This window comes from Gobio gobio, assembly GCF_949357685.1.
Source record: "Gobio gobio genome assembly, chromosome: 15".
Taxonomy (NCBI): Eukaryota; Metazoa; Chordata; class Actinopteri; order Cypriniformes; family Gobionidae; genus Gobio; species Gobio gobio.
In genome coordinates this window covers 484,358-508,637 of record NC_137108.1, presented here as the reverse complement: position 1 = coordinate 508,637, position 24,280 = coordinate 484,358, and the positions used below count along the sequence as shown (strand labels likewise).

Genomic DNA, 24,280 nt, shown 5'->3' with positions numbered 1-24,280 from the left:
AGTGCATCTCAAACGAGCCTGTTGTGTAATGCGAGATTCACACACACACACACACACACACACACACACACACACACACACACACACACACACGCCCAGCTGACTGACAGCTCCACAGCCCCGCGCCTTCACTTCAGTCCTCGGTTCTCCCGCTCGTGTGTTCATCATGCTGGACTTCTGACACTCTCACCCGTGAGGATGATGTTCGTGAGGTGATACCGGGACACACACACACACACACACACACACACACACACACACACACACACACACCATGCAGAATGGATAAAACCACTGGGTGCACCTGGTTGAGTCCGGTCAGCGAGCGGGTCGGCGTGCCTCTGGATCAGGTAAGCCTCAGAACACCTCAGGTTTGGGCTGTGGTGATCTTTAAGATCAGGTTTGGGCTGTGGTGATCTTTAAGAGTGCTGTGGGTCTGACCCTCTGAAACTTCAGGAATATTGCTCTGGTTAACTCAGCACAAGACTGTATAGGAGAACTGGTTTCTCGAGTTTTCTTTCTCTCTCCAGTACTAACACATTCTGGAGTCTTTCGTTAGCAACGCTCGCCTTTGTCCGGCTTGCTGAGGAGAAAATTACGAACATGTTGAAGCATAATTTAAATATGAAACTTTCAATAGAACTGCTCAATGATGACCTATTGAATTTCACATTATACTGCAATATTTTTCTGTAAATCTGCTTTGAAAACAATGTACAGCATACAACTTATAATGTTTTAAACACCAGACTTGACAGATTTCATTCATTTATCCAGCGCTATTAAAACCTCAGACTGTTGACCAATGTGCCGTACAATAACAGATCGAAAACAGACAATTCAGATATCAAATGTTACATGACTGTTTATTAGTCTCTTTAAATGGAAATATCATCCTGTGTACTATATTAAAAGAGATAAATACTATTTAATTGGACAGAAATACACTATCATATCTCTCAACTTAATTAAGTATTTTAATTTTATGTAATTTAAGCATTTTTTACACTCACTGAAGTTAGCTGAGCACGCTCTGGGACATGCCAAAATCACAAATATCCAATCAAAGAAAATGGTATAAAATGAGAAAAACACATTTTATTGAGACTTATTGTATGTGTGTAAATGTTAACTCATAGCAGACGTAAATGTTCGCCACTTCTGACGTGTTGAAAAGTTTCATGAGTTTTAAAGCATGTTTAGGCCCTCAGAAGAAGAATAGACGAGCAATTCCAATAAAGTCCTCACACCATCGGTGCTCAGGAGAGAAGAAGAAAATCACAACCTAAAACAAACAGTGCTGGTACAGTCAGTGCTTGGACCCCTAATAATCAAACAAGGACATACAGCGATTCATTAAAGCTCCGGTTAGGGTTAGTTAGGCTGGTTCAGCACTATTGGTTAGTATTGGTTAGACTGGTTCAGCACTGTTGGTTAGTATTGGTTATGCTGGTTCAGCACTGTTGGTTAGTATTGGTTAGACTAGTTCAGCACTATTGGTTAGAATTGGTTAGACTGGTTCAGCACTGTTGGTTAGTATTGGTTAGGCTGGTTCAGCACTGTTGGTTAGTATTGGTTATGCTGGTTCAGCACTATTGGTTAGTAGTCCAGTTTTTATCAGCTTCGTCTACTGTCAAAAATTAAAAACTTTCTCTCCCCAAAAACACTCGAAATGGCTGTTCATGTGTTTGTTACGTCGCGTTTAGATTATTGCAATTCCCTATATTGCGCTATATCTAAATCTCAAATTGCGCGACTTCAGCTTGTCCAAAATGCTGCTGCCAGACTGCTTTCAAAGTGTCGTAAACATGATCACATCACTCCGATTCTTAGATCCCTTCACTGGTTGCCGATTTGTCAGAGAATAGACTTCAAAATTCTACTCTTCGTGTATAAATCCCTACATAACAAAGCTCCTGTCTATTTATCTGAACTCCTTCACTCCTCTACTCCACGCAGAAGCCTCCGTTCTTGTGATCAGGCTTTGTTGGTCGTTCCTCGCGCTAGACTAAAGCGTAGAGGTGAGCGTGCATTTGCGGTGGCAGGGCCACGACTTTGGAATACCCTGCCTTTAGAGATTAGGCTGGCCCCTTCCTTGTCTATTTTCAAGTCCCTGCTAAAAACTTTTTTATTTTCCTTAGTGTACTGATTATGGTGATATGTTAAACTTTTTTATAGGTGGTTTTTATATTTTTATGTGGTTTATTTATTTTTATTTTTCTGTATGTGTGATATTCTTGCTCTTCTGTAAAGCACTTTGGTCAGCCTGGGGGCTGCTGGAAATGTGCTATACAAATAAAATTGAACTTGAACTTGTTGGTTAGTATTTGTTATGCTGGTTCAGCACTATTGGTTAGTATTGGTTATGCTGGTTCAGCACTATTGGTTAGTATTGGTTATGCTGGTTCAGCACTATTGGTTAGTATAGGTTACCGTATGCTGGTTACGGTACTAACCCAGCCTAACTAACCCTAACTGGAGCTTTAATGAATCGCTGTACGTCCTTGTTTGATTATTAGGGGTCCAAGCACTGACTGTACTATGCTGGTTCAGCACTGTTGGTTAGTATTGGTTATGCTGGTTCAGCACTGTTGGTTAGTATTGGTTAGACTAGTTCAGCACTATTGGTTAGAATTGGCTATGCTGGTTCAACACTATTGGTTAGTATTGGTTATGCTGGTTCAGCACTATTGGTTAGTATTGGTTATGCTGGTTCAGCACTATTGGTTAGTATAGGTTACCGTATGCTGGTTCAGCACTATTGTTTAGTATTGGTTAGACTAGTTCAGCACTATTGGTTAGAATTGGCTATGCTGGTTCAGCAATGTTGGTAAGTATTGGTAATGCTGGTTCAGCACTATTGGTTAGTATTGGTAATGCTGGTTCAGCACTATTGGTTTGTATTGGTAATGCTGGTTCAGCACTGTTGGTTAGTATTGGTAATGCTGGTTCAGCACTATTGGTTAGTATTGGTAATGCTGGTTCAGCACTGTTGGTTAGTATTGGTAATGCTGGTTCAGCACTGTTGGTTAGTATTGGTAATGCTGGTTCAGCACTATTGGTAAGTATTGGTTATGCTGGTTCAGCACTATTGGTTAGTATTGGTTAGTATTGGTTATGCTGGTTCAGCACTGTTGGTTAGTATTGGTTAGGCTGGTCCAGCACTATTGGTCAGTATTGGTTAGGCTGGTTCAGCACTGTTGGTTAGTATTGGTTAGACTGGTTCAGCACTGTTGGTTAGTATTGGTTATGCTGGTTCAGCACTATTGGTTAGTATTTGTTATGCTGGTTCAGCACTGTTGGTTAGTATTGGTTATGCTGGTTCAGCACTGTTGGTTAGTATTTGTTAGACTAGTTCAGCACTATTGGTTAGAATTGGCTATGCTGGTTCAACACTATTGGTTAGTATTGGTTATGCTGGTTCAGCACTATTGGTTAGTATTGGTTATGCCGGTTCAGCACTATTGGTTAGTATAGGTTACCGTATGCTGGTTCAGCACTATTGTTTAGTATTGGTTAGACTAGTTCAGCACTATTGGTTAGAATTGGCTATGCTGGTTCAACACTATTGGTTAGTATTGGTTATGCTGGTTCAGCACTATTGGTTAGTATTGGTTATGCTGGTTCGGCACTGTTGGTTAGTATTGGTAATGCTGGTTCAGCATTGTTGGTTAGTATAGGTTATGCTGGTTCAGCACTATTGGTTAGTATTGGTTAGACTGGTTCAGCACTGTTGGTTAGTATTGGTTATGCTGGTTCAGCACTATTGGTTAGTATTGGTTAGGCTGGTTCGGCACTGTTGGTTAGTATTGGTTATGCTGGTTCAGCACTGTTGGTTAGTATTGGTTATGCTGGTTCGGCACTGTTGGTTAGTATTGGTTATGCTGGTTCAGCACTGTTGGTTAGTATTGGTTATGCTGGTTCAGCACTACTGGTTAGTATTGGTTATGCTGGTTCAGCACTGTTGGTTAGTATTTGTTATGCTGGTTCAGCACTATTGGTTAGTCTTGGTTATGCTGGTTCAGCACTGCTAGTTAGTATTGGTTATGCTGGTTCAGCACTGTTGGTTAGCATTGGTTAGACTGGTTCAGCACTATTGGTTAGTATTGGTTATGCTGGTTCAGCACTGTTGGTTAGTATTGTTAGACTGGTTCAGCACTGTTGTTTAGTATTGGTTATGCGGTTATGCTGGTTCAGCACTGTTGGTTTGTATTGGTTAGACTGGTTCAGAACTGTTGGTTAGTATTGGTTATGCTGGTTCAACACTGTTGTTTTAGTATTGGTTATGCGGTTATGCTGGTTCAGCACTGTTGGTTAGTATTGGTTAGTATTGGTTATGCTGGTTCAGCACTATTGGTTAGTATTGGTTATGCTGGTTCAGCACTGTTGGTTAGTATTGGTTATGCTGGTTCAGCACTGTTGTTTAGTATTGGTTATGCGGTTATGCTGGTTCAGCACTGTTGGTTTGTATTGGTTAGACTGGTTCAGAACTGTTGGTTAGTATTGGTTATGCTGGTTCAGCACTGTTGGTTAGTATTGGTTATGCTGGTTCAGCACTATTGGTTAGTATTGGTTATGCTGGTTCAGCACTGTTGGTTCGTATTGGTTATACTGGTTCAGCACTGTTGGTTAGTATTGGTTATGCCGGTTCAGCACTATTGGTTAGTATAGGTTACCGTATGCTGGTTCAGCACTATTGTTTAGTATTGGTTAGACTAGTTCAGCACTATTGGTTAGAATTGGCTATGCTGGTTCAACACTATTGGTTAGTATTGGTTATGCTGGTTCAGCACTATTTGTTAGTATTGGTTATGCTGGTTCAGCACTGTTGGTTAGAATTGGTAATGCTGGTTCAGCACTGTTGGTTAGTATAGGTTATGCTGGTTCAGCACTATTGGTTAGTATTGGTTAGACTGGTTCAGCACTGTTGGTTAGTATTGGTTATGCTGGTTCAGCACTATTGGTTAGTATTGGTTAGGCTGGTTCGGCACTGTTGGTTAGTATTGGTTATGCTGGTTCAGCACTGTTGGTTAGTATTGGTTATGCTGGTTCAGCACTACTGGTTAGTATTGGTTATGCTGGTTCAGCACTGTTGGTTAGTATTTGTTATGCTGGTTCAGCACTATTGGTTAGTCTTGGTTATGCTGGTTCAGCACTGTTAGTTAGTATTGGTTATGCTGGTTCAGCACTGTTGGTTAGCATTGGTTAGACTGGTTCAGCACTATTGGTTAGTATTGGTTATGCTGGTTCAGCACTGTTGTTTAGTATTGGTTATGCGGTTATGCTGGTTCAGCACTGTTGGTTTGTATTGGTTAGACTGGTTCAGATCTGTTGGTTAGTATTGGTTATGCTGGTTCAACACTGTTGTTTTAGTATTGGTTATGCGGTTATGCTGGTTCAGCACTGTTGGTTAGTATTGGTTAGTATTGGTTATGCTGGTTCAGCACTATTGGTTAGTATTGGTTATGCTGGTTCAGCACTGTTGGTTAGTATTGGTTATGCTGGTTCAGCACTGTTGTTTATTATTGGTTATGCGGTTATGCTGGTTCAGCACTGTTGGTTTGTATTGGTTAGACTGGTTCAGAACTGTTGGTTAGTATTGGTTATGCTGGTTCAGCACTGTTGGTTAGTATTGGTTATGCTGGTTCAGCACTATTGGTTAGTATTGGTTATGCTGGTTCAGCACTGTTGGTTAGTATTGGTTATGCTGGTTCAGCACTGTTGGTTAGTATTGGTTATGCTGGTTCAGCACTGTTGGTTAGTATTGGTTATTGGACTGTGCTTATTATGAATACAACATAAGGGCAGCATATACAAAGAAAACAAACGTACTGTGTTTTATTGCATATGAAACATTTAGAGCTGTGTTTCTCACTTCTTCAGGTGAATTTCATTGCCTGCCAGGTGTTTGCGCTAGCTGTTGCTTGCTGGTTCCGTCTCTTCCTCAGCCCGCAGCGCGTCACTGCTGAGGTTCGACATGCTGTCGCTGCCCTCTTTGGATCTTCAATCGTCATCTTTTGCTTTGGCTGGTAAGGAGACACCTCTTCTGTTGGAAACTTTATCGTTTTATGACATGCTTTGCAGTTTACCTTGTTTGCATGCTCATTTCATTTTTAAATGTTAAACCCTTACAAAAAGTACTAACCGTATTGTGTGTATGATATAGTAATGGCATGAGATGGTAATACCATAGTACTTTCATATCATGGTACTGAAGGATCAGTTGCTGTATGAACTTTTACATGTTTGTATAGCCAGCCTTCTGTATTGGTTTTCCCATTTACACTAGATCAATCATCTAGAAAAAGCCAAATATATAAAGCTACAGCCACCAAACTCGTTTCAGATATTCAGACCAGCCCTATCTGTCTGTCTGTCTCTCTGTCTGTCTGTCTGTCTGTCTGTCTGTCCGTCTGTCTGTCTGTCTGTCTGTCTGTCTGTCTGTCTGTCTGTCTGTCTGTCTGTCTATCTATTTATCTATCTATCTATCTATCTATCTATCTATCTATCTATCTATCTATCTATCTATCTATCTATCTATCTATCTATCTATCTATCTATCTATCTATCTATCTATCTATCTGTCTGTCTGTCTGTCTGTCTGTCTCTCTATCTGTCTGTCTGTCTGTCTGTCTGTCCATCTGTCTGTCTGTCTCTCCATCTGTCTGTCTGTCTGTCTCTCCATCTGTCTGTCTGTCCGTCTGTCTGTGTGTCTCTCCATGTCTGTCTGTCTGTCTGTCTGTCTGTCTGTCCGTCTGTCTGTCTGTCTGTCTCTCCATCTGTCTGTCTGTCTGTCTGTCCGTCTGTCTGTCTGTCTCTCCATGTCTGTCTGTCTGTCTGTCTGTCTGTCCGTCTGTCTGTCTGTCTCTCCATCTGTCTGTCTGTCTGTCACATTCCCAGTGAAATGCCCTCAGACAGCAAATGTAGTGAGTTTGCTTTCTTCTTCTCTGAGAAAATCAATAATATCAGAAATGCGATCAGCACATCCTTGAGTTTCTCTGGGGTGAGTCAGATCAGACCACAACCTCAGAAAGTTACTATGACTGATTTTGAAGCAATTGATGGTAAAATTTTAGTTAAAATGTTAAAAACACCAACCTGCGCTCTTGACACACTCCCCACTTCTTTCTTCAAAAGTGTGTTTAACTGTTTAGAAGCAGATCTCCTAGAAGTGGTAAACTCCTCACTTCTTTCTGGGACTTTTCCAAACTCCCTTAAAACCTCAGTAGTAAAGCCTCTCCTGAAAAAGAGAAATCTGGATAACTGCATATTTAGCAACTACAGACCAATCTCAAATCTCCCCTTCATAGGCAAGATCATTGAAAAAGTTGTTTTCAGTCAGCTGAACAAATTCTTGAACTCAAAAGGATACTTTGACAATTTTCAATCTGGTTTCCGCCCGCGTCACAGAGACGGCGCTCATAAAGATAATAAATGATATTCGCCTCAATACAGATACAGGCAAAACATCAATTCTGGTGCTACTCGACCTCAGTGCTGCATTCGACACTGTTGACCACAAAATACTTCTTGACAGGCTAGAAAATTGGGTTGGGCTTTCTGGAATGGTCCTCAAATGGTTCAGGTCATACTTAGAAGGGAGAGGCTATTATGTGAGTATAGGTGACCATAAGTCTGAGTGGACATCCATGACATGCGGAGTCCCACAAGGGTCAATTCTTGCACCACTCCTATTCAACCTGTATATGCTGCCACTGAGCCAAATAATGAAAAATAACAAAATGGCTTAGCACAGCTATGCTGACGACACCCAGATCTACTTAGCCCTATCACCTAATGACTACAGCCCCATTGACTCTCTATGTAAATACATTGATGAAGTTAACAGTTGGATGTGCCAAAACTTTCTTTAGTTAAACAAAGAAAAAACTGAAATCACAATTTTTGGAAACAAAGATGAAATTCTGAAGGTGAACGCATATCTTGAGGCTAAAGGCCTGAAATCAAAAAATCAAGTCAGGAATCTTTTATTATTTTAGAGTCAGACCTGAGTTTCAGTCGTCATGTCAAAGCAATAACTAAATCCGCTTACTATCATCTCAAACATATATCCAGAATTAGATGCTTTGTTTCCAGGCAAGACTTAGAGAAACTTGTTCATGCTTTTATCACCAGTAGGGTATTGTAATGGTCTTCTCACTGGCCTTCCCAAAAAGACCATTAGACAGCTACAGCTCATACAGAACGCTGAGCAGAACCAGAAAATATGACCATATCACACCAGTCCTCAGATCTTTACACTGGCTTCCAGTTACATTTAGGATCGATTTTAAAGTACTATTACTTGTATATAAATCACTCACTGGCCTAGGACCTCAATACATTGCAGATATGCTGATTAAATACAAACCCAACAGATCACTCAGATCATCAGGATCAAGTCTCTTCTCTTCTCTTCTCTTCTCTTCTCTTCTCTTCTCTTCTCTTCTCCATCTACATGTCATCCTTGGGATCTGTCATTCAGAAACATGGCTTTTCCTATCACTGCTATGCCGACGACACTCAACTCTATTTCTCATTTCAACCTGATGGTCCATCGGTTGGTGTTCGTATCGCTGCCTGCCTAACAGACATTTCTGCCTGGATGAAGGAACATCACCTGCAACTCAACCTTGCAAAGACAGAACTGCTTGTGGTCTCAGCCAACCCAGCACTTCATCACAATCTCTCCATTCAGCTAGGATCATCAACCATAACTCCGTCCAGGACAGCCAGGAACCTTGGGGTTGTGATTGATGATAAGCTAAAATTCACTGACCACATCACTGCAACAACCCGGTCCTGCAGATTTGCGTTATACAACATTAGGAAGATTAGAGCCTTCCTATCAGAGCATGCCACACAACTACTGGTCCAAGCTCTTGTTCTCTCCAGACTGGACTACTGTAATGCTCTTCTAGCAGGCCTTCCGGCATGCACTATCAAACCCTTGCAACTGATCCAGAATGCAGCGGCGAGGGTGGTCTTTAGTGAGCCGAAGAGAGCGCACGTCACGCCTCTCTTCATCAGTCTCTTCATCAGTCTCTTCATCAGTCTCTTCATCAGTCTCTTCATCAGTCTCTTCATCCCTCTCTTCATCAGTCTGCACTGGCTGCCAATAGCTGCTCGCATCAAATTCAAGGCACTGGTGCTCGCCTTCAAAACATCCACTGGCTCTGCACCAATATACCTAAACTCGCTTGTTCAGACTTACACACCCTCCAGGAACTTACGTTCTGCCAGTGAACGACGCCTTGTGGTGCCATACCAGAGAGGCATCAAATCGCTCTCACAGACCTTTTCCTGGACCGTTCCCACCTGGTGGAATGACCTGCCTATCTCAATTCATGCGGCCGAGTCGGTAGCCCTTTTCAAAAAACATCTAAAGACACATCTCTTCCAGCAGCCCCTGACCAGTCAAGAATAGCACTTATCATTCTATTCATTTTCTGTCTGTCTAATTTATTTATTTAAAAAAAAAGAAAAAGAAAATTGCATACTGTTGCCCTTGACTGTTCTAGTTGCTTCTATTGCTCTCATTTGTAAGTCGCTTTGGATAAAAGCGTCTGCTAAATGACTGAATGTAAATGTAAATGTAAATGTAAGTCAGTTAGAAATACCAAGGGTTCACTCAAAGCAAGGAGAGTCTGCTTTTAGTTATTATGCCAACCGTAGCTGGAACCAGCTTCCTGAAGAGATCAGATGTGCTCCAACAGTAGCCACTTTCAAATCCAGACTAAAAACACATCTGTTTAGCTGTGCATTTACTGAATGAGCTGTGCCACTATACGTCCGACTGATTGCACCTTATCTTATGCATTTACTGAATGAGTTAAAAAAAAAATCTGTCTGTCTGCACTTGTGTGTTTCTGAAGTGAATGGTGTGTCTCTGATCAGAGGTGTGTTGTCTCTGTGGCAGGTTCGCTCTGCATGTGTTCGTGCTGGTCTTGGCTTGTTATGGGATCTTGATCACAGCCAGTGTCCACAATCTCCACAGGTGAGCAGCGTCTCTGTTTCTGCCTCAGGTCTCAATTATTAAGGGAAAAACCACAAAAACTGAAACCACATATGATTATTTAAATAGATTTTCTTTAGAATAAATTAATAATTTTAAATATATTTTTATATTGTATTTTATAAGTGATTACACAAGATGGCATTACTACCATAGCATTTTAGCTCTCAAATATGATTTAGTATTTTTCAAATATTGCAGAACTCTTGGACATTTTCACTCATGTGCTTAAAAAAAGATGCATGTACAAGTGCCTTGCTTAAACTTTCACTTGGTCTTCTTTCAACCCACTGTTAAATAATAAGATTAGATTTAAACATTGTATTTGTATTTATCTTATGTTTTTATATTTGTTTGTACAATACGCAGTGGAAATCTCATCCGTGAGTGACCTGTGCTGACCGCCACGTTCAGGGTTACGACCATAATCCCATTATTCGTGTCCTGGTCTGACCCGAGTCACTGAATATTGAGAATCTGCCGATACCGAGTCCCGATCAGATACTTGTTTTTCCTCTAGTGCTTGTTGCAATGTCAAGTACATCAAAGTTAATAAAATCAATCCAGTGTATTCAGAGACGTTACATTATGACCAGGTGAAGTGAGTAACACTGATAAGCTCCTGTTAGTGGGTGGGATATATTAGGCAGCAAGTGAAAATTTTGTTCTCAGAGTTGATGTGTTAAGCAGGAAAAATGGGCAAGTGTAAGGATTTGAGCGCGTTTGACAAGGGCCAGATTGTGACGGCTAGAGGACTGGGTCAGAGCATCTCCAAAACTGCAGCTCTTGTGGGCTGTTCCCGGTCTGCAGTGGCCAGTCTCTATCAGAAGTGCTCAGAGGAAGGACCAGTGGAGAACCGGCCACAGGGTCATGAAGGACCAGTGGAGAACCGGCCACAGGGTCATGAGGACCAGTGGAGAACCGGCCACAGGGTCATGAGGACCAGTGGAGAACCGGCCACAGGGTCATGGAGGACCAGTGGAGAACCGGCCACAGGCTCATGAAGGACCAGTGGAGAACCGGCCACAGGGTCATGGAGGACCAGTTGAGAACCAGCCACAGGGTCATGAAGGACCAGTGGAGAACCGGCCACAGGGTCATGGAGGACCAGTGGAGAACCGGCCACAGGGTCATGGAGGACCAGTGGAGAACCGGCCACAGGGTCATGGAGGACCAGTGGAGAACCGGCCACAGGGTCATGGAGGACCAGTGGAGAACCGGCCACAGGGTCATGAGGACCAGTGGAGAACCGGCCACAGGGTCATGAAGGACCAGTGGAGAACCGGCCACAGGGTCATGAAGGACCAGTGGAGAACCGGCCACAGGGTCATGAAGGACCAGTGGAGAACCGGCCACAGGGTCATGAAGGACCAGTGGAGAACTGGCCACAGGGTCATGGAGGACCAGTGGAGAACCGGCCACAGGCTCATGAAGGACCAGTGGAGAACCGGCCACAGGGTCATGGAGGACCAGTTGAGAACCAGCCACAGGGTCATGAAGGACCAGTGGAGAACCGGCCACAGGGTCATGGAGGACCAGTGGAGAACCGGCCACAGGGTCATGGAGGACCAGTGGAGAACCGGCCACAGGGTCATGGAGGACCAGTGGAGAACCGGCCACAGGGTCATGGAGGACCAGTGGAGAACCGGCCACAGGGTCATGAGGACCAGTGGAGAACCGGCCACAGGGTCATGAAGGACCAGTGGAGAACCGGCCACAGGGTCATGAAGGACCAGTGGAGAACCGGCCACAGGGTCATGAAGGACCAGTGGAGAACCGGCCACAGGGTCATGAAGGACCAGTGGAGAACTGGCCACAGGGTCATGGAGGACCAGTTGAGAACCGGCCACAGGGTCATGGAGGACCAGTGGAGAACCGGCCACAGGGTCATGGAGGACCAGTGGAGAACCGGCCACAGGGTCATGAAGGACCAGTGGAGAACCGGCCACAGGGTCATGAAGGACCAGTGGAGAACAAATTCCCCAGATCTCAATCCAATCGAGCATCTGTGGGATGTGCTGAACAAACAAGTCCATCCATGGAGGTCCCACCTCGCAACTTACAGGACTTAAAAGATCTGCTGCTAACATCTTGGTGCCAGATACCACAGCACACCTTCAGGGGTCTAGAGGAGTCCATGCCTTGACGGGTCACAATATTAGATCATAATGTTATGCCTGATCGGTGTATATAGCTGCAAAATTGGTAGTTTCTCTGGATTTACTGAAAAAATGCCTAATGGGCCCTGAGATTGGCTCCACATCTCTAATTAAGATATTAAAATGGTCACAACTGTGCTATTGGTGTAAGTCTATACGCTCAGCTTTCTCCAGAGGTGTAAGGTCACGAATTATAAATACTCTCGTTACTGTAATTGAGTAGTTTTTCTCAGGAATTGTACTTTATTAAGTGGTTTAAAAGCAGTGTATTTCTACTTTTACTTGAGTATATTGTAAGTGCTGTATCGGTACTTTTACTGCGCTATTTTCCCTAAACCTGCCGTCGCTACATTATATGTTTGTTTTCTTCCTGTCAACGTGATTGGCTTCAGAAGAGTTTATGTGTGTTCTCATTACAGATATACTCTGATCGCCTCGCTCGGATACCTCACGCTTTGCCAAGTGAGCAGGGCCTTCATGTTCGACTATGGCGTCCTGTCCACAGATTTCTCAGGGTGAGTTTTATTATATTTGTTGTGTCATTTTGATCATGAAGTCCTTTAACTCTTCTGCAGTCTGACTGCTCTCACCTGTTAACTCAGAGAATATGAAGCAGCGTTATACACTCAAATGCTGTGGTTTGTGTGATGTGGCCACTCCCCGAGGCTTGACTCTCTTATCTACCAGTTTAGTCAGTCTTCCTTCGCTGAGGTTTCTGTACACACCCTTAGATAAACAGGAGGAGAGATAACACGGCTGTCAATGTCCCGCTCACGTCTCTTTCTTCCCTTTAAATGTAATTGTAACAAATCCCTCGTGTTGATAAGGAGGAGGCAGGAACGTTCAACGTCATTTTAATGACAGAATGAAATGTAAACCGAAAACAGAACTGCCCTGTATGAGCAGCATAAAGTCTCTCTCTCTCCTCTCCGCTTCACACTGACTGATGAACGCTTACATCAATCATCAGAGGCTTCTATTAAAATGTTTGAATTGCTATTTTGTGTACTTGACAAGTATCGGTAAAAAAGTCCCAGACTACTTGTATCTCTGCATTAGCCGTTCCTCTGCTGAGGCTGACAAACACAAAGACCTGCATCACATTTACAGCTTGAAGAATCTAACAACATAAATCAATGCAGATACTTAGCAATATCATTTTTTTAAATGTCTAAGACGCTGGATTATCTTAGTTTCCTCTAGAGATGTCCTTCTCCGCAGACTGAGAGCACACAGGGAAGGGGTTTGTAATGCCCTAATTCAAGGGTGCAGGTTTGATTTTGATGTTGAGGACAGAAAACAGGCTGTGCTCGTCCTGTGCGTTGATCCATGAACGAATCACTCGGTTCTTTTAATGGTTTGTTTTCACTCACGTTAGGGTTAGGGTTAGCGTTAGGGTTAGGGTTAGGGTTAGGTTAGGGTTCCTTCACTGAAGAACTGAATCGGTCAGAGCTCTTACTGAGTCAGCATCTGATTCACTGCTTTCACCTTAAAGGGTTAGTTCACCCAAAAGTGTAAATCCTGTTATTAATTCCTCATGTCGTCTCAAACCCGTCAGACCTTCATTCATCTTCAGACACAGATGAAGATATTTCTGATGACCCCAGAGCTCTCTGACCCCTCCATAGACAGCAATGTAGTTAAAGGAACACGCCAACTTTTTGGGACTTTATCTTATTCCCCGTTTCCCCCAGAGTTAGATAAGTCCATACACACCATTCTCATCTCCGTGCCATAACTCTGTCTGATGCACCCACCGCTAGCCTAGCTTAGCACAAAGACTGGAGGTTAACGGCTCCAGCTAGCCTAACTTAGCACAAAGACTGGAGGTAAACGGCTCCAGCTAGCCTAGCTTAGCACAAAGACTGGAGGTTAATGGCTCCAGCTAGCCTACTGCTCAATAAGTCACGTTGGTTATGTTGACGGAAGTTAGCCTTTCAGGCGCTGTGTAATATTATTGCGCCGCTGCACTCATGGAACGGCTCACAGCTCTTGATTATTACGCAGGAATGAGAGTATAGTTCCTGCCATATCGGCCTAGAAAACCACAACTTCTCATTTTCCGTTGGTCTTAGTACACGATGGAACTACACACATCACAACATGTAAATTGGAAAATGTTGGCGTTATTTTGTCACTTATTGAGCAGTAGGCTAGCTGGAGCCATTTACCTCCAGTCTTTGTGCTAAGCTAGGCTAGCTGGAGCCATTTACCTCCAGTCTTTGTGCTAAGCTAGGCTAGCTGGAGCCGTTTACCTCCAGTCTTTGTCCTAAGCTAGGCTAGCGGTGGGTGTGTCAGACGGAGATGAGAATGGTAATTCTGGGGGATACAGTCAATAAGATAAAGTCCCAAAAAGTCGACGTGTTCCTTTAACACTTTCAAGGTCCAGAAAGGAAGTAAAGACATGGTTAGAATAGTCATGTGACTCCAGCGGTTCAGCCTTAATGTGATGAAGAGATGAGAATACTTTAGTGCCTAAAAACACACACAAATAACCACTTTATTCAACAATCTCTTCTCTTTCGTGTCACTCTCCTACGCGATTCACGTAAGCACCACAACTCATGCATGTGATCATGTGATCCTGCTCGGCCAATAGTGAGCCGGCGTTCTGCTGTAGAACTCGGAAGTGCTGTACTCCGTGAAGAGCCCAACAAAGTGATTAGAGATTCATCACACTGCTGTCTATGAGGGGTCAGAGAGCTCTGGGGTCATCAGAAATATCTTCATCTGTGTCTGAAGATGAACGAAGGTCGACGGGTTTGAGACGACATGAGGAATTAATTAGTGTGGCTGTGACCTCTGTACACGAGTCTGTCCACTAACTGAAGGAACTACTGCGCTGATGTAGTCATTCTAACACTGTTTCTCTTCATGATGAATGCGGGGTCTTTCTTCACTCGTTTCACTGACTTTGTCTCGTGTTGTCTTCAGCCCGTTGATGATGATAACACAGAAGGTCACTACTCTTGCCTTCCAGGTACATGACGGTGAGAAAGCATTGATGCTGTTTTCATGAATTTGTTCTGACATCTTGGAAAAGAATTCAGTTGCTGATTTCAGAAAACATGACTTGTCTTTCTGCGTGTTTCAGGCATGAGTCGAAAGCAAGAGGACCTTAAAGACGACCAGAGGCGTCTGGCATTACAGTATGACTTTTCAATCCTCAGCAGTAACAACAGCATCTCACTGGGAAAAATCTGCTCTAATGGTCAAGTACTGGTGTCTACTCATGGCAGATAGTGGAACGTCCCGTACGAAAGTCATCAGTCTACACTCCATAGCCCATAATGACAGTGAAAAACAATTTGTGAAAAGTTTACAAATGTATTAAAAGGAAAGAAAGCGCAGCTCTTAGCTGAAGCACACGGGCAGTGATTACAGCTTATTTGGACATGACAGCAGATCTAGTGCAACCATTTGTTTTGGGAATAACAGCACAGATTCAGACCATGTTTATGACAGAAACATATATTAATCCGTGTAAACACAGAAGCTTTTACTGGGAACATTGGACCCACTTTATATTAGGTGGCCTTAACTACTATGTACTAACATTTTAATTAATCATTTGATACAATGCACTTATTGTGTACATACATGTTTTTACATTGTACTTACATTTTAAAAAATACCTGCATGTAATTACATCTGTAATGAATTTCTTTAGTTACATTAGTAATTACACAGTTGACACTTCCCTTACACCAAACCCTACCCTTAAACTCACCCATCCCACCACACCTGTCCCTAACTCTACCCTTAAACTCACCCATCCCACCACACCTGTCCCTAACTCTACCCTTAAACTCACCCACACCACCACACCTGTCCCTAACTCTACCCTTAAACTTACCCACACCACCACACCTGTCCCTAACTCTACCCTTAAACTTACCCACACCACCACACCTGTCCCTAACCCTACCCTTAAACTCACGCACACCACCACACCTGTCCCTAACTCTACCCTTAAACTCACCCACACCACCACACCTGTCCCTAACTCTACCCTTAAACTCACCCACACCATCACACCTGTCCCTAACTCTACCCTTAAACTCACCCACACCACCACACCTGTCCCTTACTCTACCCTTAAACTCACCCACACCACCACACCTGTCCCTAACCCTACCCTTAAACTTACCCACACCACCACACCTGTCCCTAACTCTACCCTTAAACTTACCCACACCACCACACCTGTCCCTAACTCTACCCTTAAACTCACCCACACCACCACACCTGTCCCTTACTCTACCCTTAAACTCACCCACACCACCACACCTGTCCCTAACCCTACCCTTAAACTTACCCACACCACCACACCTGTCCCTAACTCTACCCTTAAACTTACCCACACCACCACACCTGTCCCTAACTCTACCCTTAAACTCACCCACACCACCACACCTGTCCCTAACTCTACCCTTAAACTTACTCACACCACCACACCTGTCCCTAACTCTACCCTTAAACTTACCCACACCACCACACCTGTCCCTAACCCTACCCTTAAACTCACCCACACCACCACACCTGTCCCTAACTTTACCCTTAAACTCACCCACACCACCACACCTGTCCCTAACCCTACCCTTAAACTCACCCACACCACCACACCTGTCCCTAACTTTACCCTTAAACTCACCCACACCACCACACCTGTCCCTAACTCTACCCTTAAACTCACCCACACCACCACACCTGTCCCTAACTCTACCCTTAAACTCACCCACACCACCACACCTGTCCCTAACCCTACCCTTAAACTCACCCACACACCACACCTGTCCCTAACTCTACCCTTAAACTCACCCACACCACCACACCTGTCCCTAACCCTACCCTTAAACTCACCCACACCACCACACCTGTCCCTTACCCTACCCTTAAACTCACCCATCCCACCACACCTGTCCCTAACTCTACCCTTAAACTCACCCACACCACCACACCTGTCCCTAACTCTACCCTTAAACTCACCCACACCACCACACCTGTCCCTAACCCTACCCTTAAACTCACCCACACCACCACACCTGTCCCTAACTCTACCCTTAAACTTACCCACACCACCACACCTGTCCCTAACTCTACCCTTAAACTCACCCACACCACCACACCTGTCCCTAACTCTACCCTTAAACTTACCCACACCACCACACCTGTCCCTAACTCTACCCTTAAACTCACCCATCCCACCACACCTGTCCCTAACTCTACCCTTAAACTCACCCACACCACCACACCTGTCCCTAACCCTACCCTTAAACTGACCCACACCACCACACCTGTCCCTAACTCTACCCTTAAACTGACCCACACCACCACACCTGTCCCTAACTCTACCCTTAAACTCACCCACACCATCACACCTGTCCCTAACTCTACCCTTAAACTTACCCACACCATCACACCTGTCCCTAACTCTACCCATATCCCACCTCAATATCAGCAAAGGTGTTTTGTAATACAATTTGAACACAGTAAGTACATTGTATTTATTTTTTGATGTATTTTTACTTAAGGCCACCTAATATAAAGTGGGGCCGGAACATTCCTATTGTTTAGATAAGTCATGTATTTCCCGTCTGTTTCCTCCATGTACAGCTCTAGGCCATCGCTGTTGGAGTACCTGAGCTACAATATAAATTTCCTGAGTATCCTGGTGGGCCCCTGCTGTATCTATAAAGACTACATTGAGTTTATTAAGGGCCGGCATGTGGAGCACAGGCTGAAGAGAGTCCGAGACAGCCGCTCGCAGCAGAACGGCTGGGATAAAGTGCCCGAGCCGTCGCCTGTGGTGAGACACACACACTTTACAAATAAAGCTGTTCACGCAGGACTGGACACCCAACACATTAACTCACACACAGTATAAGAGTAATTGTGAGAGTGAATGTGAACATGTAAAGGAATACTTCACCAACAATGAAACTCTGCCATCATTAAAAGTAACACCATCATGCCATTAAAACTTCTTTTGTGAAACAAAACCTTTTTATTTGACTTTTTTGTAATTTTTAAAGCCTCATTGTATGGAAACTTTACATTCTGCTAAACTCCAATGAAGTCTTATAGGTTTAGATATGAGCGCGAGTACAAGATGACAGGATATTAATTGCTTGGTGAAATACTCATTCACTTGTTTAATTTGTGGCATGTTTATATGTTGTAAGGATCAAATAATCAATGCTTAGAAAGTGTTAGGGTGATTATACTACAACATCGCTAGGTTGTCGTGCACATTTCCCTGGAAACTTCTTGTGTTCATTTTGTCTACTGAGATGAATTCCTGCTGTTCTTCTACAGAGGACTGTGATTAATAAGCTTCTTGTGTGCGTCTGCTGTCTGCTCTGGTTCTTCATCATCACCAAAGCGTTCCCCATAACGTACAATGTGGATCCGCGATTCGTCAGCGAGGCCTCTTTCGTTTCCAGATTGGCCTATGCGTTAATTTCCATCCAGGCAGCCAGACCCAAGTTCTACTTTGCATGGACCCTCGGTAAGCAGACGGGGGACAGAAACCTGAGACCTGAGTGTGATTGGCTGAAAGGAGAACATGTTATCCGTTATTTCTTGTAATGTATTGTAGGCAGAAAAACATAGGTCTGTTCCAAAATATTAAAACTAACTGCACTGCAAAAAATGCTCTTCTTTCTTAGTATTTTTTTCTTGTTTCTAGTTTAAATATCAAAAAATTCTTAAATCAAGATGTATTTACTATATAAGTAAAATGACACAAGATATTTTTTCTTGTTTCCTGGGTTTGCTTAAAACAAGCAAAATTATCTGCCAATGGGGTGAGAAAAATAATCTTATTTCTGATTGAAATCTTGTTTCGTGTTACTCTCCCAAACATAAATGAGATTATTTTTCTCACGCCACTGGCAGATAATTTAGCTTGTTTTAAGCAAAAACTCACTTCATTTAGATTTTTTTCCCCAGAAAACAAGAAAAAATATCTTATTTCATTTTACTTTTTAGATATTTAAACTAGAAACAAGGCAAAAATACTAAGTAAGAAGAGCATGTTTTGCAGTGTATACAGCCAAATGGCAGATACCAGGGTTCCTATAGTCATAGAGAACAATGTCCGGCCATTTTAAATGTGTGCTTTTCAGGCTTTGATTAAAAATGAAGCCTGTAATTTCTGCATCACTAGTATCACAAAATGGAAGTTCAAAACTAATGACTAAAAAGAGGTTTTCCCTGGTTTTCTGTCATTGGTCAGACAAACAAATCATTGTCCAGTCCAAATTCACGGCATGGGTTGAGCCCCTTTGGCTGTGTTTGTCTGGTTAGGGTGCTTTACCCACATTAAGCTGGGATAGGAGAGAGTGCTTCTACCATCCACACAAAACAACTTGAAGTTTTTCTAGTTTTGCAAGGGTCTATTTCAGATAGATATTCTTTGTGTAGTGCACAACTGATGTTAAATGTTGGAGACATGTATTGGTATGTTATAAGGATAATCATTTAAATCTGTTATTTTGATAAATTGGTCTCTTGCTTACAAATCCACCACTGAACGATTGGAAAGTCATGGAAAGGTGTTCTCACACATTATCAGGTGTGACAGATTTGCATCAAAACACTCCAACACTCCTCCGCTTTCATGCTTTAGTCATTTCATACGTTTGAGCGAAGCTCAGTTGCTTGGTTAGGCTCAAGCGATGTGGCTTTGTGTTTGCCGAGAGAATGAACGATTGGAAAGTGTTGTAAATGTATTAGTGTGGGTGTCCTTACACATGATCTAGAAGGTCTAGCGCTGTATAGTAAATGCACATCGTCTCCCTTTGCAGCGGATGCCGTCCACAATGCGGCGGGGTTTGGAGTCAGCGGTGTGAACGAGAGAGGAGAAGTGTCCTGGGACCTCGTCTCCAACGTTCACATCTGGGAGATTGAGGTTTGTTCACTACTTTACTAAACAGGCCATGCAAACCGTGTGTTCACTTCTGCATTCTCTGATGCCACAGTGGAGCTTGCATACCTTGAATTATAAAACATATATTTTCTCTGTCTGCAGACAGCGACAAGTTTTAAATCATTTCTCGACAACTGGAATATACAGACTGCTCTTTGGCTGAAAAGGTACGTTTTAAATGTTATAGTTCTATATTAGTCAACTGATCTGTTGCTGTTGACAAGAAAATATCATTGAAAAGTTTTGAACCAGTGCAGAATATTTCCCCCAATCCAGTCAAGACAAGGACGAGTTTCTCCGTTATAAACATAACCACTGAATTAGAAGGCGATCTGTAGCTCAGTCTGTCTGTAGCTGATGCTGTGGGTCTGTGTTCAGGAGTGATGGTCTATACAGATAAAGCCCACCTAGCCCACTCAGTCTGGATGCAGGTGTCACACTAAGCAATTGTTGTTGTCCGTCACACTTACCGATTTAAGAACAAACTCATGTTCTCTCCGATTCCTAGTCGAAAAAGTGGCATGACGTGAAGGCCAAGTATGGCAACCCATAGTCAGAACTTGTCCTCTGAATTTAACCCATCCAAGTGCACACACACCCGGAGCAGTGGACACATGTTCTCTGCGGTGCTGGGAAAGAATTTGGGGTTTTGGGGGCTTTGCTCAAGGGCAGAAAAGTAAGACTGATTACCTCTTGACTAATTGCTAGTGTGTCAAACTAGTTCTTAAGACACAGTCTAAACATAATGGCTAAGTTTATGCAACTGGCCCCAGATCAGGAATGTGCAGATTCTTCTCAGTGTGCCACACCTTCACACCTGACAGAGAATCTCAAGAATCTCCTCTGTGACAGTCACTGACATGAACCAACCCAATGGATGAACATAAGAACAAAATGCTCTGAGTGAGACTTTCTCAGTGTCCAGTTCAAACCTCTTCGATCCAAAATGGGCTGGAACCCTCCATTGATATCGGTGACCAGGAAACAGTTTCTGGAGAAGCCATCAAACCATCAATCCCTATTCCTGGAGAACTTCTGCTCTTTCCCACACCCTTGGGAACACTGAGAACTGAATAAATACAGGCATGGAGGTGGAAATACACTATATCGCCAAAAGTGTTGTGCCGCCCCTTCACCTGCACATGAGCTTTAACACCATCCCATTCTCAATCCGTGGGGTTTAATATGGATTTTGCAGCTCTAACAGCTCCAGCTCTTCTTTCCTCAAGGTTTAGGAGTGTGTTTATGGGGATTCTTAATTTGTGATGTTGGACGAGAAGGCCTGGCTCTCAGTCTCCGCTCTAATTCATCCCAAAGCTGTTCTATCGGGTTGAGGTCAGGACTCCAGTTCCTCCACCAAACTCCTCATCCATGTCTTTATGGAGACGCTTTGAGCACTGGAGCAGTCATGCTGGGACAGGAAGGGGCCGTCCCCAAACTGGTCCCACAAAGATGGGAGCATGAAATTGTCCAAAATGTCTTGGTGAAGCATTAAGAGTTCCTTTCACTGGAACTAACCCCTGAAAAACAACCCACCCATAATCCCCCCTCCAAGAATCAATGGTGTGATCTTGTACTGGTTTCAGAGAGTAATACTCCAGGGCAGAATCACCCATAGCATTAACTACTGACACTTGAACTCCATAAAGCTCCAGTAACAGTTTGATAACTCCTGCTTTAAAACACAATAGTTGTGTGGCCATATCCGTGTGGGAAGCGCTCCGACATCCAGCACAGTTCCTGTTCCTCTTTCTCCTGTCTCGTCTACTCTCTCCTATCTAATGAGTTGTTGAAGTTTGTTATTTTTACACAGCTTCTTTCCATACATTGCCAGTTCATAGTGACCCTGCTCCAAAAAGAATACAGTTATGATATAATATTACAATACTGTATATGGGTCCATGACATGACATGTATTTTTTGTGTCCGAATTAATTATTTTCCTAAAAAGAATTTTAATAAATACATGTCATAAATCAAATTGATCTAGAATATTTCCTTGATAAGAAACCCATTTCATTTTTTGAAAAATCAATTGACTTTTTGAGTTATGGTGTTTCAAAGACCAAAAATGTCAGGTGGTACGACCGTCCGAACGTACAAGCAATAAAAGGTTAATTTTCTCAGTAAAATTCTTAATCAAATAGTTTGGCATGATTTTACGTTAAATTCCTTATAAATGAGGGAAAATGGTGTATCAGTCCCATTTCAAAACTATTCTATTACTTAAAACTTTTGTCCAAAAAATTTACGGACCCACTTTATATTAGGTGGCCTTAACTACTATGTACTAACATTTTAATTAATCATTTGATACTTTCCACTTATTGTGTACATAGATGTTTTTACATTGTACTTACATTTAAAAAATACCTGCATGTAATTACGTCTGTAATTAATTTCTGTAGTTACATTAGTAATTACACAGTTGACACTTCCCTTACACCAAACCCTACCCTTAAACTCACCCATCCCACCACACCTGTCACTAACTCTACCCTTAAACTCACCCACACCACACCTGTCCCTAACTCTACCCTTAAACTCACCCACACCACCACACCTGTCCCTAACTCTACCCTTAAACTCACCCACACCACCACACCTGTCCCTAACTCTACCCTTAAACTCACCCACACCACCACACCTGTCCCTAACTCTACCCTTAAACTCACCCATCCCACCACACCTGTCCCTAACTCTACCCTAAAACTCACCCACACCACCACACCTGTCCCTAACCCTACCCTTAAACTCACCCACACCACCACGCCTGTCCCTAACTCTACCCTTAAACTCACCCACACCACCACACCTGTCCCTAACTCTACCCTTAAACTCACCCATCCCACCACACCTGTCCCTAACTCTACCCTTAAACTCACCCATCCCACCACACCTGTCCCTAACTCTACCCTTAAACTCACCCATCCCACCATACCTGTCCCTAACTCTACCCTTAAACTCACCCATCCCACCACACCTGTCCCTAACTCTACCCTTAAACTCACCCATCACACCACACCTGTCCCTAACTCTACCCTTAAACTCACCCACACCACCACACCTGTCCCTAACTCTACCCTTAAACTCACCCATCCAACCATACCTGTCCCTAACTCTACCCTTAAACTCACCCACACCACCACACCTGTCCCTAACTCTACCCTTAAACTCACCCATCCAACCATACCTGTCCCTAACTCTACCCTTAAACTCACCCACACCACCACACCTGTCCCTAACTCTACCCTTAAACTCACCCACACCACCACACCTGTCCCTAACTCTACCCTTAAACTCACCCATCACACCACACCTGTCCCTAACTCTACCCTTAAACTCACCCACACCACCACACCTGTCCCTAACTCTACCCTTAAACTCACCCACACCACCACGCCTGTCCCTAACTCTACCCTTAAACTCACCCACACCACCACACCTGTCCCTAACTCTACCCTTAAACTCACCCATCACACCACACCTGTCCCTAACTCTACCCTTAAACTCACCCACACCACCACGCCTGTCCCTAACTCTACCCTTAAACTCACCCACACCACCACATCTGTCCCTAACTCTACCCTTAAACTCACCCATCACACCACACCTGTCCCTAACCCTACCCTTAAACTCACCCACACCACCACACCTGTCCCTAACTCTACCCTTAAACTTACCCACACCACCACACCTGTCCCTAACCCTACCCTTAAACTCACCCACACCACCACACCTGTCCCTAACTCTACCCTTAAACTTACTCACACCACCACACCTGTCCCTAACTCTACCCTTAAACTCACCCACACCACCACACCTGTCCCTAACTCTACCCTTAAACTCACCCACACCACCACACCTGTCCCTAACTCTACCCTTAAACTCACCCACACCACCACACCTGTCCCTAACCCTACCCTTAAACTCACCCACACCACCACACCTGTCCCTAACTCTACCCTTAAACTCACCCATCACACCACACCTGTCCCTAACTCTACCCTTAAACTCACCCACACCACCACACCTGTCCCTAACTCTACCCTTAAACTCACCCACACCACCACACCTGTCCCTAACTCTACCCTTAAACTCACCCACACCACCACACCTGTCCCTAACTCTACCCTTAAACTCACCCATCACACCACACCTGTCCCTAACTCT

The 24,280-nt window shown here is 43.6% G+C and overlaps 1 protein-coding gene across 1 annotated transcript in view; it reads left to right on the top strand.

The window, feature by feature from the left end:
- The first annotated feature begins 271 nt into the window (after nt 1–271).
- The window catches only part of mboat1 (membrane bound O-acyltransferase domain containing 1), a 34,492-nt gene continuing 10,483 nt past the window's right edge, over nt 272–24,280 (top strand). The window contains exons 1-10 of the mRNA XM_079836423.1: nt 272–350; nt 5,884–6,029; nt 9,920–9,997; nt 12,594–12,689; nt 15,109–15,164; nt 15,269–15,323; nt 17,791–17,983; nt 18,493–18,685; nt 19,986–20,089; nt 20,210–20,274. Coding sequence (XP_079692549.1) covers nt 282–350; nt 5,884–6,029; nt 9,920–9,997; nt 12,594–12,689; nt 15,109–15,164; nt 15,269–15,323; nt 17,791–17,983; nt 18,493–18,685; nt 19,986–20,089; nt 20,210–20,274 — 1,055 coding nt within the window. The 5' untranslated portion in view covers nt 272–281. The remainder of the gene's footprint in view (nt 351–5,883; nt 6,030–9,919; nt 9,998–12,593; nt 12,690–15,108; nt 15,165–15,268; nt 15,324–17,790; nt 17,984–18,492; nt 18,686–19,985; nt 20,090–20,209; nt 20,275–24,280) is intronic.